Source organism: Oncorhynchus mykiss, chromosome 17, assembly GCF_013265735.2.
Source record: "Oncorhynchus mykiss isolate Arlee chromosome 17, USDA_OmykA_1.1, whole genome shotgun sequence".
Taxonomy (NCBI): Eukaryota; Metazoa; Chordata; class Actinopteri; order Salmoniformes; family Salmonidae; genus Oncorhynchus; species Oncorhynchus mykiss.
Window position 1 is genome coordinate 18416493 of NC_048581.1, and position 14894 is coordinate 18431386.

The 14894-nt window shown below is 44.3% G+C and overlaps 1 protein-coding gene across 1 annotated transcript in view; it reads right to left on the bottom strand.

Moving 5' to 3' along the window:
• Positions 1-14894, bottom strand: part of LOC110487190 (voltage-dependent P/Q-type calcium channel subunit alpha-1A) — a 132396-nt gene that overhangs the window by 54768 nt on the left and 62734 nt on the right. Inside the window, exons 26-32 of the mRNA XM_036948345.1 lie at positions 8325-8424; positions 7858-8018; positions 6665-6802; positions 6372-6573; positions 5727-5891; positions 5403-5513; positions 4849-4932 (exon numbers count right to left, since the gene is read on the bottom strand). Of these exons, the coding sequence (XP_036804240.1) occupies positions 4849-4932; positions 5403-5513; positions 5727-5891; positions 6372-6573; positions 6665-6802; positions 7858-8018; positions 8325-8424 (961 nt within the window). The remainder of the gene's footprint in view (positions 1-4848; positions 4933-5402; positions 5514-5726; positions 5892-6371; positions 6574-6664; positions 6803-7857; positions 8019-8324; positions 8425-14894) is intronic.

The following is a 14894-nucleotide window of genomic DNA, read 5'->3' on the forward strand; positions in this document are numbered from 1 at the left end:
AGAGAGAGGAGGTTAAATAGGAGAGAGAGAGGAGGTTAAATAGGAGAGAGAGAGGAGGTTAAATAGGAGAGAGAGGAGGTTAAATAGGAGAGAGAGAGGAGGTTAAATAGGAGAGAGAGAGGAGGTTAAATAGGAGAGAGGAGGTTAAATAGGAGAGAGAGATGAGGTTAAATAGGAGAGAGGAGGTTAAATAGGAGAGAGGAGGTTAAATAGGAGAGAGAGGAGGTTAAATAGGAGAGAGAGAGGAGGTTAAATAGGAGAGAGGAGGTTAAATAGGAGAGAGAGGAGGTTAAATAGGAGAGAGAGATGAGGTTAAATAGGAGAGAGGAGGTTAAATAGGAGAGATGAGGTTAAATAGGAGAGAGGAGGTTAAATAGGAGAGAGGAGGTTAAATAGGAGAGAGAGGAGGTTAAATAGGAGAGAGAGATGAGGTTAAATAGGAGAGAGGAGGTTAAATAGGAGAGAGGAGGTTAAATAGGAGAGAGAGGAGGTTAAATAGGAGAGAGAGAGGAGGTTAAATAGGAGAGAGGAGGTTAAATAGGAGAGAGAGATGAGGTTAAATAGGAGAGAGGAGGTTAAATAGGAGAGAGGAGGTTAAATAGGAGAGAGAGGAGGTTAAATAGGAGAGAGAGAGGAGGTTAAATAGGAGAGAGAGGAGGTTAAATAGGAGAGAGAGGAGGTTAAATAGGAGATAGAGAGGAGGTTAAATAGGAGAGAGAGAGGATGTTAAATAGGAGAGAGAGAGGAGGTTAAATAGGAGAGAGAGAGGAGGTTAAATAGGAGAGAGAGGAGGTTAAATAGGAGAGAGAGAGGAGGTTAAATAGGAGAGATGAGGTTAAATAGGAGAGAGAGAGGAGGTTAAATAGGAGAGAGAGATGAGGTTAAATAGGAGAGAGGAGGTTAAATAGGAGAGAGGAGGTTAAATAGGAGAGAGAGATGAGGTTAAATAGGAGAGAGGAGGTTAAATAGGAGAGAGGAGGTTAAATAGGAGAGAGAGGAGGTTAAATAGGAGAGAGAGAGGAGGTTAAATAGGAGAGAGAGAGGATGTTAAATAGGAGAGAGAGAGAAGGTTAAATAGGAGAGAGAGAGGAGGTTAAATAGGAGAGAGAGAGGAGGTTAAATAGGAGAGAGGAGGTTAAATAGGAGAGAGAGGATGTTAAATAGGAGAGAGAGAGGAGGTTAAATAGGAGAGAGAGAGGAGGTTAAATAGGAGAGAGAGAGGAGGTTAAATAGGAGAGAGAGAGGAGGTTAAATAGGAGAGAGGAGGTTAAATAGGAGAGAGAGAGGATGTTAAATAGGAGAGAGAGGAGGTTAAATAGGAGAGAGGAGGTTAAATAGGAGAGAGGGGGTTAAATAGGAGAGAGGGGGTTAAATAGGAGAGAGAGAGGAGGTTAAATAGGAGAGAGAGAGAGGAGGTTAAATAGGAGACAGAGAGGAAGTTAAATAGGAGAGAGGAGGTTAAATAGGAGAGAGAGAGGAGGTTAAATAGGAGACAGAGAGGAAGTTAAATAGGAGAGAGGAGGTTAAATAGGAGAGAGAGAGGATGTTAAATAGGAGAGAGGAGGTTAAATAGGAGAGAGAGAGGAGGTTAAATAGGAGAGAGGAGGTTAAATAGGAGAGAGGAGGTTAAATAGGAGAGAGAGAGGAGGTTAAATAGGAGAGAGGAGGTTAAATAGGAGAGAGGAGGTTAAATAGGAGAGAGAGAGGAGGTTAAATAGGAGAGAGAGAGGAGGTTAAATAGGAGAGAGGAGGTTAAATAGGAGAGAGAGAGGAGGTTTAATAGGAGAGAGGAGGTTAAATAGGAGAGAGGAGGTTAAATAGGAGAGAGAGAGGAGGTTTAATAGGAGAGAGAGAGGAGGTTAAATAGGAGAGAGAGAGGATGTTAAATAGGAGAGAAAGAGGAGGTTAAATAGGAGAGAGAGAGGAGGTTAAATAGGAGAGAGGAGGTTAAATAGGAGAGAGAGAGGAGGTTTAATAGGAGAGAGGAGGTTAAATAGGAGAGAGGAGGTTAAATAGGAGAGAGAGAGGAGGTTTAATAGGAGAGAGGAGGTTAAATAGGAGAGAGAGGAGGTTAAATAGGAGAGAGGAGGTTAAATAGGAGAGAGAGAGGAGGTTTAATAGGAGAGAGGAGGTTAAATAGGAGAGAGGAGGTCAAAACGTTAAATTATTCAAATGATACCAAAATACAACCATAACACAACAGACCTGACTAGAAGCCAAAGAAACACGCAACGCAAAACAAAACGTATGGAACGAAAAGAGAGAAAGAGAAAAGGAGAAAATCATAATTGAAAATAAATCAAAAACGCCATCATCCAATCCGGTAAAAGTAGAAGGTTGTATATTTATTTTCTATAAAAACCAAATGCACTGATCTTAGGGGGGCAAGCAGGCCACAAGGTATGGAGGTACTGGCATCCAACAGACAGGACGCACACACACACACACTGCACTCCTCAACCGCACACACACACAGGAAGCTGGCACGCCTCGCCACTAAGTGATTGGCTGAGATTGGTCATGAGGTGTTCAGCATTCTGAACTGTCTACTCTACTGTCTACCCTAACCTCAGAATCTCTTGTGCGACGAGGTGCACTACTGTTGTGTGGCACAGGTTGGCGTGCAAAGCAGTAGTGGGAGGAAGACGAGGAGGAAGACAAGAAAGAGGAAGCTAGCATGCAGACAGATCCAGCTTCAATGCAGGCAATGGCATGGCAACACTATTGCAACTACCTTCTCTTTAGCAGGGGGCTGAAGAGTAGGGCGTCAGTGTAAGATGCTACAGCTGCATGCAGACCAGTGTTAGAGTATCCCTCTATCTGGTCAAGCAGAACAGAAGCCTTGGCTAGCATTCACACGTCCTTCTGGCAGCACTACGGTCAATGTGTGAGTGTCCGTGTGTGTGTGTGAGTGACAAATCTATGCAGAACATAACAGCAACCAATTCATGTGCATTTGTGTCCATGATTGTGTGTGTGTGCGTCGTCGTGTGATTCTATTTGTATGTGTGTGTCGACACAGTGTTCCACAACGGTTCCTTCCTTCAGCAGAAGAACACTTTTAGGTTCTAGATAGCACTTTTTTTCTCAGAGTGTAGGTGTGATTCTATTTGTGTGTGTGTGTATGTACCCTTTATCCATGAACTGACCAATAGTGTGCCAGAAGGAGCAGATCTTTCAAAAGCTGCCGAGAGGAAGCCCACTGGAGTCATCAGGCACACACACGATTCAACTGCCAATCAGAAGTGCATGCACTTGGGTCAGAGGTCAGGGGTTAAAAGGCAGCTAAGCCCAGAAGGTTGGGGGTGAAGGGTCAGGGAAGTCAGGAGGAGGGCGGGGCCACACATTGGCCAACGGGGATGCGTGTAGGTCTGAGAGATAAATGACAAACCAACCTCCTACATGTGGCAGGTAGATGTAGAAGGATGGATGGAAGGAAGGAGGGAGCAGGATGGATACAGTGAGTGTCAGCGAGAGGAGTCGTGGTGGTTTGGTGATTTTTTTGTGGGGCACGGCAACAGCACACCATCACACAACAGCACACCACACAGTCGGCGTCATGGATTGCATGGGACAACATGGGAGGGGATTCATAGTGCATTTCGATTGGATGGATTTATCAGAAGTAGGAAGTAGTAGTGGGGGCGTAGGACGCCAACAAAGCAGAGAGGTTGGTTTTTAAAGAAAGCATGTAAAAAGATAGAACAGGAAAAGGAATCATTATGAAGGTAGTTACAACATAGTTACAACATAGGTATAACATAGTTACAACCATAGAAATGTCGTCTTTCTATAGTTACAACAAGGCCACAGAGCTTTTGGAAGCACATTCATGCTTAAAAACATGAATCTGCTTCCATCCAAAACATCAGTCAACAACAACCCAATTTGAGTGGTTTTGTTTCAGGCTCTCCTCGTGGTGACATTAGGTAAAGATCTACAGATGGAATCCGCAGTAGGAGGAAACAGCTCCACTGTCTGCCCCAGGGCCGTTGTTATTGATGTAGTTTTGTTGGACGAAGCTCCAAGGTGGAGAGAACTGGGGGAGCGGCACGCATCGAGGACAAACAGTTGGCGGTACATAACGCTGCACTTCTGTCGCACAAACAAAACAAGTCATTTCTTAGCAAACGGACCGTTCCACCAATTAACACAACCAGCTGTACAGCATTCAGCTCAGTGTATTGAGATCCTGTAGGACCTGCTGTAGAATGTGACTACGGGGAGAGTCTGAAATTGAAATTGAAACGTGGACATAACATTTCAACTACATCGTGAATTCTTACCACTGCCATCCTACTACACACAGCGAAACATCTATCATATACAACACAGGATGAAGCACAATTACAAACACAAATATGTGGGAACAGACACAGACAAGCAAGACTTGACAACACAACAACACACACATAACATTGGGTTGGATGGCAATTTGAGCGTTCCAATAGACGACCTACTATCCACCAAAATAATATCTTTCAGCTCAGTGTAAAGACAGTGGGTGTGTCCCAACAACCTCTAGCTCCTCCTACTAGGAAGCACGAGCTCACTATTCCCCACAATAGTAAAAGCATCAGATCTGTGTATGGATAAATTCAAGGGAGTGTCCACCAATGAAATCCATGAAGGGAAGTGAACAAGTGCACACTTCGGGAGAAAGGAGAGAGTATTGTGACACACCCAGTATCTTATTAACAAATCATAGATCAGCAGTAGACATTTACAGGTTAGGTGTGTATGTGGTAGACACATGTACACACCACCACATACTTACTAATTCCCATCCCACTGCTAATTAAAACCCACACACATAGCCTATAGTACTATGCCTCAAGACGCACTTACCCAAAATTCTGTCACCAGGATATCAGTGAAGCTTCCGAGCACGGAGACAAAATCAAAAATGTTCCAAGCGTCTTTAAAATAATTCTGTTAGGGCACAGGAAGAGAAGACATATTTTAGCCAATCAGAGAGCAGAGAGACAGAGAAGTAACCAATCACATTTCTCCGACATTGGACATGGACAGGAATGAATTTCGCACCAGTCAATCACATTATTGTTACCGTGGTGATGGGGGGGGGGGGGGGGGGGGGGGGAACAAGAGACATAAACCAATAGCAGTGCAGAGAGACAGGGTGGTAACCAATCACATTGCTCTTAATGGAGGACACCGACAGGAAGGTATGCACTAGCCAATCACATTATTGTTACCATGGAGACAGGGACTAGGAGTTGCATTAGCCAATCGCGTTGCGTTTAGAGAGTAACTAGGATAACATGCTCCAGTTGTGTCCACTAAAATAACCCGACTTATAAATGATTAATCGGAATAAGAAGCTCTAGCAGATATAGCAGGTCACTCTGGATGGGCGCGTGACAGCGTGTGTCTAGCCTCACCAAAACCCCGAAGGCGATGATCTTGAGAATACACTCCATGAAGAAGAGGGTAGTGAAGACGATGTTGATGTTCTTCAGGACTTTATCATAGGTGTCAGACGCCCCATTATACTGAACACAAACACACACACAGGAGGAAGAGCAGTTATGTGGGGTTCATCTCACCCTGAGATTAGAAGGTTTTCAGGAAATACGAACGAGCGTTAGGTGGATGAACACAATATAAAATGCTAAGGGGATGAGTTCCCCAATTTGCTAGACAGATGGCTCCTGGTAGCGTTGCGTTAGAATGAGGCCATCTGTCGGAGGACGATATGATCTCACCTTCATCATGAGGACTATAGTATTGAGTGCGATCAGACCCATGATGCTGTACTCGAACGGTGGGGACACCACAAACGACCACATCCGGAACTGGAAGCTCTGCTTGTTCTTGGGCATGTGGCGGGTCAGGGGCTTGGCGTTTATGGCAAAGTCTATACATCCTCTCTGGATGGGGGGACGACAGAGGAGGAGGAGGAGGAAGGAGAAGAAGATGAACAATACTTTATTAATCCATACCAGATGGAAATGTGTCTTCTGTTGTACACAACTCCTCCCATATATACAAACACACATAATTGTTCCCTCTGCTCTTTCCTCCCCCCTTTCTCCCTGTCTCCATCCCTCCTCATTTCTATGCTCTCCCTGCTCTCTCTCCCGCCCCTCATCCCTTTCCTCCCTGTCTCCATCCCTCCTCATTTCTATGCTCTCCCTGCTCTCTCTCCCGCCCCTCATCCCTTTCCTCCCTGTCTCCATCCCTCCTCATTTCTCTGCTCTCCCTGTTCTCTCTCCCTCCCCTCATCCCTTTCTCTCCTCATTATTTTTCACACTGTAATCCTTCATCTTATCTCCCTGCTCTCTCTGTCCTCCCTTCCTCCCTCTCTCTCTCTCTCTCTCCCTCCCTCCCTCCCTCCATCCCTCTCTCACCTCATTCTTTTCCAGACTGTAGTCCTCCATCATCTTATCCCCCTGTTCTTGGAAGGTGATGATGATGAGAGCAACAAAGATATTGACGAAGAAGAAGGGGAAGACAACGAAGTACACCACGTAAAAGATGGACATCTCCATCCGGTAGCCCGGACTGGGACCCTGATTCTCATAGGTCGCATCTACCGAATGCTTTAACACCCTGCGGGAGAGAGACAGAGATTAGGGTATACAGTATAGAGATTGAGATTGAGGCATGTGTAGAAAAGAGGGTGTGTGTGTGTGTTACTCACTGCGGCCAGCCCTCTCCAGTGGACACAGTGAAGAGGGTGAGCAGGGCCCAAGGCACGTTGTCGTAGTGGAAATCGTACTTCTTCCACTCCCGCTTCTCAGCTTTTACTTCATTCCGTTCGTACACCAAAAACTCTCCCCTGAGATACACACAGAAACAAAAGGAGTCAGCAGACAGCATGTCTGTGTGTGAGAGAGAGACAGAGACAGAGACAGAAGAGAGAGAGAGAGAGAGAGAGAGAGAGAGAGAGAGAGAGAGAGAGAGAGATAGACAGAAGAGAGTGAGAGAGAGACAGAGAGAGAGAGACAGACAGACAGAGAGATAGAGAGAGAGAGAGAGAGAGAGAGAGAGAGAGAGAGAGAGAGAGAAAATGGTAGACACAGGAAAACCTGGCTCCCTGTAGAGGAAAGGCTGTGCAACCACTGCACCACAGCAGAACCTGAGACAGAGCTGCATTTCCTGACAAAATGTCAAAAATATAAAACAATTAGAGAGTGTCATTTCCCCAAATGTGAAACCCTTATTCAAGGTTTCAAAGACCTCTCTGATGAGAGTAGACTACCGGTCCTGTTGGTGGAGGACGCAGAGAGCTGTGGGTTGGCAGCACACTACATTGCTGCCTGCCATAAGATGAGGGACAGTGACTGACAGACCAATCAACCTGCACATGTACTCTACTGTATGCTTATTGTTATTGTTGAATGTAGGGTTATTTTGACCCTTGGTTATTGTTGTTACTGTCCCGTTGACAATTCTGATTCTTATTATTTTCATATTGTAAATATCCAAAATAAGCTTTGGCAATATGTACATTGTTATGTCATGCCAATAAAGCAAATTGTATTGAATTGAATTGAGAGAGAGACAGAAAGACAGAGAGAGAGAGACAGAAGAGAGAGAGAGAGAGAGACAGAGAGAGAGAGACAGACAGATAGAGAGAGAGAGAGAGAGAGAGAGAGAGAGAGAGGGGGGGGGGGGGGGGGGGGGGTCAAGAGAAAGGACTAAAAAGTGGTTGAGCTTTTAAATCCATGTGTGTAAAATATGGTTGGTTTGTACTCACATGCCCGAGCGTGTGTGTGCGTGTGTGTGTGTGTGTGTGCGTGTGTGTGTGTGTGTGTATGTGTTCTCCTGTGTATTTGTGTGTGTTTTGCCTGTGTATACAGCGTGTGTGTGTATATGTGTGTGGGTCCAGACCTGCAATCGCGCTCAAACTCCTTGGACTCGTCAGTGCAGTAGAAGAATCTGCCTTTGAACAGCTGCACAGCCACCACAGCAAATATAAACATGAAGAGCATGTAGACGATGAGGATGTTCAGGACGTTCTTCAGAGAGTTCACCACACAGTCAAACACAGCCTGGTGGACAGAGAGAGAGAGAGACAGAGAGAGAGAGAGTGTGTGTGTGAGAGAGAGAGAGAGAGAGAGAGAGAGAGACAGACAGACAGAGAGACAGAGAGAGCAAGAGAGAGAGAGCGAGAGAGAGGGAGAGAGAGAGAGAGAGAGAGAGAGAGAGAGAGGGGGAGAGAGAGAGAGAGAGAGAGAGAGAGAGAGAGAGAGAGAGAGAGAGAGAGAGAGAGACCATACAGGTAGAAATACAGTAGTAGAGTTGTCACATATAAATATATAGACATGCGGGAACACCCTGCCTCCCCCTCCCAGTACCTTTAGCTTGGGGAGTCGTTTGATGGTCTTGAGAGGTCGTAGTACCCTCAGTACTCTCAGAGACTTGATAGTGCTGATATCTTTCCCTTTGCCACTCCCCCTACAGGTTGGCATGGGAATAACACAACAACGTCAGTGCCGGGGGGAGAGGTGGAAGTTAAAGTTCAAAGGGCACTTACCACACCCGTTTGTGAGAATATAGGCCTAACCCATTCTTTACCCATCCTTAGGGTCAGGAAAAGCTCCTGTCCTGGTTGGGGTAACTTATCTCTCATACATAGATAGTCAACAGTTGACAAGGCTAGCACACTTGTCTTACACAGGTTAAAACATAGTACAGAGACAATCAGATCTCAGTCTCTTTTTCTGCAAAAAAATGATCCTTCTATATGAATCACATGAACCGATATGTGATCAGTTGTTTGATCAGCTGGTTTCATGGCCAGTAGACTCTTGAGAAGCATGTTTCAACCATTACATATTATCAACAGACATCTGACGGGATGCCCAGCCAAACCTCTTTCTTTCTTTTTCACAACATTATCCAGGAGAATGTGAGTGGATGTCAGGGTGTTATAGTATTATTACAAGGCAGGATTATCATTTCAACAATGTAATCCATGAGCCTGATACCATTATGGACTCATAATCCATTATGGGCTCATAACCCTCAGTCCCAACAGGGTTGAATGGTTTCCTTTCCTTATCTCCTTATACCGCTGCCTATAAAAGGGCTGGATACCATTCCGGTTTATTGTCACCCTCAGATAAGTGATGTGACTTGAAGGAAAGGAGACGAGGAAAGGATGCTATCTGAGACGATTGGGACGTGGCCATATGACGTTGCTGATGTCAGTCACAAGATGTGACATCACAGATAGAACACAGAACAGTTCATTCAACCAGAAGGAGGAATTATTTAGTCTGTGTCATCAGGGCTGCGTCCAACATGTCACCCTGCTCCCTATATAGTGCACCACTATTGACCAGGCCTAGGGCTCTATAGAGGGAATAGAGTGCTATTTCAGATGCAGCCTGTTGTGGTAAATGACAAACGACATCCTGTGTTTTTATGTGCCTACTTCCTTTTATTCATAACAATAGGGGGCTGTAGATCCCAGGATTTGTACTGCCTATAAAACAATACCAGGGAAAGAAAAATCTCGACGTCAAGGGGACCATATCAGAGAGTTGATCTTTACTGTAAGTGGAATGACAGCCATTTTAAAAACAAGGACCGTCGGCTGGAGGACTGCCAAGGAGCAGGAGTGTGTGTGTGTGTGTGTGAGAGAGAGGTCTTTCATCAAGCCTTTAACTATGAACTGCAGAGGTCTGCTCTCTCAAATTCTCAAGACAATTCAATTCATTGGTGATTGATTGAGTCTGGTCTTTGGCAACTGTAGTGTGTTGTTTGTGTGTGCTTCGATAATCAATATGCCTTACTCTGCTGATCCTCAATAGACTGAATAGACTAGAGTCCTCTCTATCAGAGCAGTATGAGAGTATTAGAGAAAAGCTCTTCTCGGGATAGGCATTAAGAATTTGCATTTATAGCAACTGTATTATAGACACCTATACAATGATAGCATTAGCTACTATATACAGCATTAGCATGTAGCGTTAGCTACTGTATATAGCATTAGCATGTAGCATCAGCTACTGTATACTCGATTAGCATGTCGCATAAGCTACTGTATATAGCATTACCATGTAGCAATAGCTACAGTATATGCAATTAGCATTACCTTTAGCTGCAATACATAGTGTGAGCATCAAGATACTATATATATATATAACATTAGCATAAACTATAGTATATAGACCTATACAATGATAGTAAGTAGCATTAGCAAGAAGCATGTTGCATTAGCTACAGTATATTATAGATACTGGTACAATGATAGCAAGTTGCAATTAGCTACAGTATATATCGCACTGTAGACACCTATTAATACAATGATAGCATCTATGTTCATTGGTGAATTGCATCTTTTAGATTTTTAACACTTGCTTTAGCTACATTAAGCAATACACTATGCATCCGGTTTGTACTGCATTGAATCATTTTAGGGGGATATCATGAAGCGTTACAATTGGTTCCTGGAGGTGGAGGGGTTCCGGAATGGTCCACAGGCAGACCAAATGTGGGTGTGACAACAGTGAATGGAGGAAGAGAAGGCAACGAGAAACGGCGAGAATGAGAGCGGAACGACTAGAGGAACAAAGAAAGAAAGAGAGAGAAGCCATTTTGGACCGGACAAAGAGAGAGAGAGAGACAGCAGAGACAGAAAGAGAGAGAGACAGTGAGACAGACAGAGAGAGAGACAGTGAGACAGACAGAGACAGAACTTTACTTTACTTTGCGAAGCTCCTGTAGAAATCACCAAGGCAACGACAGCGAGAAAGGGTCAGTGACAGCAACAGAGAGAAAGAACAAAATATGGAGGGATAGGGAGAAAGAGAGGAAGAAAGACAGAGACACACTTACAGAGATAGAAAACACAGCTAGAGACAGGAAAGGGGGAAGGGGTTTGGAGAAGGAGAAAACACCCATATGAGAGACAGACAGAGAAAATAGGAGAGGAAAGCAAGATGGAGTGCTTTTGGATAGATATAAACCCCAATCCTCTCCCCAACACTCTGACTCCTCCCACCAACTCTGGTTGCCATGACAACAACTGTGATGTCGAAGATGGAATGTTTACATACCTGTTCACAAAAAAATGACACTTACTTATTTCCTTTGATTACCTTAATAATATTGGTAATAGTGCAGATCCATTTCTTTTGATGACATAATACTACTGATAGTGGAGACCTTTCTTCTTATTACTAAATACTAAATTCTAACAATTGTAACTAGGTTCTGTTACAAAAGGTGGCGAAGTCTTAAACCTGCCAAATGCATTATTACCTATTTACCTGCTATTTACATTACTTACTACATTATTAGTAGTACTACTATTAATACATACAGTGCTACTTACTACTATGAATATTACTAGCACTATATATACTATTATCATGACTTCTACTCACTTACTACCTACACTATTATATTATACCTAGGCTGCAGTCCAAACTCAAAGTAGACAGCCCTCGGCCGTAAACCCTCTGCCCTTGAATGATGTTTTACATCCAAGTGTACCTTAAATGTCACTTGCCCAAGTGAGGGAGAGTGATGATCGGAGAGGCAACGTCCTTGGTGGAAATCTTGAAGTTTAACTTAAAAACACAGAAGTCGCCACAGAAGTCGCTAGTGTGTGATGGGACAAGAACATCCCGGCCGGCCAAACCCTCCCCTAACCCGGACAACGCTGGGACAATTGTGTGCCGCCCCATGGGTCTCCAGGTCGCAGCCGGCTGCGACAGAGGCTGGACTCAAACCAGGATGCAGTGCCCTAGACCACTGCGCCACTCGGGAGGCGAGCTATCTACGTTTTATAGGCTCCTCACTACGAGACTAAGCCAATTTGCCAACGATAAAATCCTAATTTTGTCTGACCACCAGAGTTTGACATGTGACTACAGTTTGCATTGAATTGTGGGTCATATCAACCCCACAAGTGATCAAAGTTCTTCACTCGCTCCTCCGAGCTAAAGCGAGGGCTGAGGGGGTAAAGTTTGGGAGTTGGACCTCCGCTTAAGATGGCAATCAAACTGCATCCGGTTTCGACGGGGATTCTCCAGAGGGAAAGTGGCGAGGGCTGAGGGGGAGTGTTTGGACTGTAGCCCTACTCTCCTGTTGGATCCTCAAAGCCATTCATTGATGGTTAGAGGAATCGGTTCGGCCCTCTACTTATCTATCTCTCCCTGTATTCATTCAACAGCAATACTTATCGATCCTACTCAGCAATTTATTTAGTCAAATAAGTAAACACAATATTCCACTAAGTTCTCTCTAAATAGGTGGAGAAGTCAGGTGGAAAGTCCCTGAAGCCTTTCTTCACAGTAACAGCTGTATTCATTTAACAGTAAAACTGATCTTATCTCTTAATAACCATCAATTAGCCAGGTCTTAACTGAGACAAACATCTCATTAGATCTATTGTTATCTAATGGGCCCCGCAAGGCACGGACGTACTGTAATACTGTACAACACAGGGCAGTTTAGGCGTGGGATCTAACAAATGTATTTTGGGGTAGTTTTCTGCTCATTGAGAGAGAACAGTAAATATTGTAGACACCGTAGAACAGTGGACACCGTTCATCTACATACGGTAACCATAAAAACAGACACGCGCACGATACATCTTCACACACATGCATACACACACAGGCGTGAGTACGCACGCGTACAAACACACACACACAGATTCAAATGCATAGTCCAAGTGGCTCGTAAACATGCAGTTCTCGATCATTGTGACAGTCCAGTGTCATTCAATGACGGTGCCAGAAGCGGATTTGTTGAGTCAAAAACCTTAACGTGACAGTCTTGTCTCCCCCTATGTGAGACTCAACAAATCAAGGCTCCACAGAAACAAGTGGAGCCCTAACCCTGAGCATCAGGGTAGCCCTGAGCAAATGGAGGAAGTGGACAAGAGGAGGAGTAAAGGAGAAGAGGAAGGGAGCGGGCTGGGAAAGGTGGAGAGGAGGAGGGTTGAAAGGTTGGGGGAGAGAAGAGAACAGGCCACCAAGGAGGTAAGGAAGGCAGAGAGGAGAAAAGGAGGAGTAAGGAGAAATATCACAGGAACAAGGAAAGGTGGCGGGAGGAAAGAGAGAAGTAAGGAGGGAGAAAGGAGGGAGGGAAGCATCCTCTTGGAGGGGAGGGAGGGGGACGTCATGCTGGAGAGGGTGCAGTAGGCCAGTGGAGTGATTTTAAACTCGCAGAGAGAGTCAACAAACCTATCAGTCTCCATAGAAACAGCCACGTTGAGGACCACCAACTATAGGCAGTTCAAACTACTGTCATACACTACAAACATACACATCATACATAACAATATACAGTGGCTTGCGAAAGTATTCACCCCCTTTGGCATTTTTCCTATTTTGTTGCCTTACAACCTGGAATTAAAATTGATTTTAGGAGGGGTTTGTATCATTTGATTTACACAACATGCCTACCACTTTGAAGATGCAACATTTTCATCGTGAAACGAACAAGAAATAAGACAAAAAAAAAGAACTTGAGCATGCATAACTATTCACCCCCTCAAGTCAATACTTTGTAGAGCCACCTTTTGCAGCAATTACAGCTGCAAGTCTCTTGGGGTATGTCTCTATAGGCTTGGCACATCTAGCCACTGGGATTTTTGCCCATTCTTCAAGGCAAAACTGCTCCAGCTCCTTCAAGTTGGATGGGTTACGCTGGTGTACAGCAGTCTTCAAGTCATACCACAGATTCTCAACTGGATTGAGGTCTGGGTTTTCACTAGGCCATTCCAAGACATTTAAATGCTTCCCCTTAAACAACTTGTGTTGCTTTATCAGTATGCTTAGGGTCAGTGTCCTGCTGGAAGGTGAACCTCCGTCCCAGTCTCAAATCTCTGGAAGACTGAAACAGGTTTCCCTCAAGAATTTCTCTGTATTTACCACCATCTATCATTCCTTCAATTCTGACCAGTTTCCCAGTCCCTGCCAATGAAAAACATCCCCACAGCATGATGCTGCCACCACCATGCTTCACGGTGGGGATGGTGTTCCCGGGGTGATGAGCGGTGTTTTCCTTGATGGCCAAAAAGCTCAATTTTTGTCTCATCTGACCAGAGTGCCTTCTTCCATATGTTTGGGGAGTCTCCCACATGCCTTTTTTGCAAACAACAAACATGTTTGCTTATTTTTTTCTTTAAGCAATGGCTTTTTTCTGGCCACTCTTCCGTAAATCCGAGCTCTGTGGAGTGTATGGCTTAAAGTGGTCCTATGGATAGATACTCCAATCTCCGCTGTGGAGCTTTGCAGCTCCTTCAGGGTTATCTTTGGTCTCTTTGTTGCCTCTCTGATTAATGCCCTCCTTGCCTGGTCCGTGAGTTTTGGTGGGTGGCCCTCTCTTGGCAGGTTTGTTGTGGTGCCATATTCTTTCTATTTTTTAATAATGGATTTAATGGTGTTAAAAGTTTCTGTTTTTTTATAACCCAACCCTGATCTGTACCTCTCCACAACTTTGGCCCTGACCTGTTTGGAGAGCTCCTTAGTCTTCATGGAGCCACTTGCTTGGTGGTGCCCCTTGCTTAGTGGTGTTGCAGACTCTGGAGCCTTTCAGAACAGGTGTATATATTCTGAGATCATGTGACAGATCAAGTGACACTTAGATTGCACACAGGTGAACTTTATTTAACTAATTATGTGACTTCTGAAGGTAATGGGTTGCACCAGATCTTATTTAGGGGCTTCATAGCAAAGGGGGTGAATACATATGCACGCACCACTTTTCCGATTTTGTTTTTGTTGAATTTTTTTTAAACAAGTAATTTTTTGAATTTCACTTGACCAATTTGGACTATTTTGTGTATGTCCATTACATGAACTCCAAATAAAAATCCATTTAAATTACAGGGTGTAATGCAACAAAATAGGAAAAACACCAAGGGGATGAATACTTTTGCAAGGCACTGGATATGTACTGAT